This window comes from Borostomias antarcticus (genome assembly GCF_949987555.1).
Source record: "Borostomias antarcticus genome assembly, chromosome: 10".
Lineage (NCBI taxonomy): Eukaryota > Metazoa > Chordata > Actinopteri > Stomiiformes > Stomiidae > Borostomias > Borostomias antarcticus.
Window position 1 is genome coordinate 20,619,087 of NC_140243.1, and position 2,500 is coordinate 20,621,586.

The 2,500-nt window shown below is 48.7% G+C and overlaps 1 protein-coding gene across 1 annotated transcript in view; it reads left to right on the forward strand.

Annotated features, from left to right (window-relative positions):
- The window catches only part of clcn1b (chloride channel, voltage-sensitive 1b), a gene marked incomplete at its 5' end in the record, with an annotated part of 28,341 nt that overhangs the window by 10,994 nt on the left and 14,847 nt on the right, over positions 1-2,500 (forward strand). The window contains one exon of the mRNA XM_084444611.1: positions 1,326-1,451. Within this exon, the coding sequence (XP_084300737.1) occupies positions 1,326-1,451 (126 nt within the window). The remainder of the gene's footprint in view (positions 1-1,325; positions 1,452-2,500) is intronic.

The following is a 2,500-nucleotide window of genomic DNA, read 5'->3' on the forward strand; positions in this document are numbered from 1 at the left end:
TCACCCCACCTATACTACCCCCTTACCCTCACCCCACCTACAGTACCCCCTCACCCTCACCCCACCTATACTACCCCCTCACCCTAAACCTCACCCTGCTCTACCCCTCACCCTAACTAACCCCACCTATACTACCCCCTCACCCTAACTAACCCCACCTATACTACCCATCACCCTAACTAGATCTAGTGTACCCAGTGATCTACTGGGCTCCGGAGACTCCGCCTAAAAAAGGAACATTCATCTCCAAACCAAAACACAGGAAAACAACATGAGTCCAAAACAACATTCCCCAAATATTGGCTTTTATCATCTCCTTTCATCTCCTTTCATCTTCCCACAGTCGGGCTTCTGACTCAGTCTGCTGTTAGCTTTACTCACACGCTCATTACCTCCATGGGTGGTGTGTGTGTGTGTGTGTGTGAGTGTGTGCGTGCGTGCGTGCGTGCGTGTGAGTGTGTGTGTGTGAGTGTGTGTGTGTGTGTGTGTGTGTGAGTGTGTGTGTGTGTGTGAGTGTATAATCACAGTCCCAGGAGGAAGTGCCCCGAGTCTCATTCTGCTCGCTTAACTTGAATTTCTCTCCGTCTTCCTCTCCCCCATCCCTCTCTCTCTCTCCTTCTCTCCTCCTTCCCTCTCCCCCCATCCCTCTCTCTCTCCATCTCTCCTCCTTCCCTCTCCCCCCATCCCTCTCTATCTCTCCTTCTCTCCTCCTTCCCTCTCCCCCCATCCCTCTCTCTCTCTCCTTCTCTCCTCCTTCCCTCTCCCCCCATCCCTCTCTCTCTCCTTCTCTCCTCCTTCCCTCTCCCCCCATCCCTCTCTATCTCTCCTTCTCTCCTCCTTCCCCCTCCCCCCATCCCTCTCTCTCTCTCCTCTCCTCCTTCCCTCTCCCCCCATCCCTCTCTCTCTCCTTCTCTCCTCCTTCCCTCTCCCCCATCCCTCTCTATCTCTACTTCTCTCCTCCTTCCCTTTTCCCCCATCCCTCTCTATCTCTCCTTCTCTCCTCCTTCCCTCTCCCCCATCCCTCTCTATCTCTCCTTCTCTCCTCCTTCCCTGTCCCCCCATCCCTCTATATCTCTCTCTCTTTTCTGAGCTCCACAACTTTTCTCTCTCTCACATCTCTCCCTCATCCCTATTTTTTACCCCACTCCCTCCCTCTCCCTCTACCTCTCTCTCCCTTTCTCTCTCTCTCCCTCCCTCCCTCTCTCTCTCTCACTCTCTCTCTCTCTCACTCCCTCCCTCTCTCTCCCTCCCCCCTCTCCCTCTCTCCCTCCCTCCCTCCCTCCCTCCCTCTCTCTCTCTCTCCCTCTCTCTCTCTCTCTCTCTAGGAGTGCTGTTTAGTATTGAGGTCACGTCTACCTACTTTGCAGTGAGGAATTACTGGAGGGGATATTTTGCCGCCACGTTCAGCGCCTTCATATTCCGGGTTCTCTCAGTGTGGAACAAAGACGCTGGTGAGCCTCAGACCGTGAGCACACATAACACACACACACATACACACACACACACACACACACACACACACACTCACCCACATTCTCACACACACATGCATGCACACACACACACCGATAGGAGACACACACATACAGTACACAGACACCGATAGGAGACACACACATACACACACAAACACACAGAGCAAGACACACACATACACATACTGTAGGACACACACACACACACCAGGGTTATAATAGTTTTGCTTTTTTCATTAGTTTTTATTTTTATATCGTTTTAACTTTTTGTGTTCAATTTCAGTTTAGTTTTAATTAGTTTTTAAAGCAGATTTGCTAGTTTAGTTTAGTTTTTATTTTTTGATAATGCTTAGTTTTTATTAGTTTCAGTATTAGTTTTAGTTGTTTTTTTTCTGCGCTAGCCTCGTGAGACCATCCTGATCTTGTGAGCTCATGATGTTTCACTCTGTGCAAAACAAACCATCTGGCGAACGTCAGGTTACTTCTGCGCAGGGGCACAGCTAAAGAAATAATGGAGGATAGATTTCACACCCAAAATACTAGGCTTATGTATGGAATGAAAAAGACTAAAACTAATGACATTTTCTCTACAATTTTAGTTTATTTTAGTTAGTTTTGTAAACACACAATACAGTTTTAGTTAGTTATCGGTTTTTTTGTAAAGCCTTTTATTTCTTAACTAAAATGTTTTTTCACACCTAGTTTTCGTTTTTTAGCTAGTTTTCATTAACTATAATAACCTTGACACACACGCACACATACACACACACACACATACACACACACACACACGCACACATACACACACAAACACCCAGAGGAACACACTCACACACACAAGGAGATAAGAATATGGGGGCGCCCCAGTAGCTCACTGGGTAAGCCGCGCCCCGGTAGCTCACCGGGTAAGGCGCGCCCCATATATTGCGCGGCGGACCCGGGTTCGATTCCTGGCTCGGGTCCGGTGCCGCATGTCCTCCCCTCTCTCTCTCTCTCTCCCACGTTTCCTGTCTCTCTCAAACTGT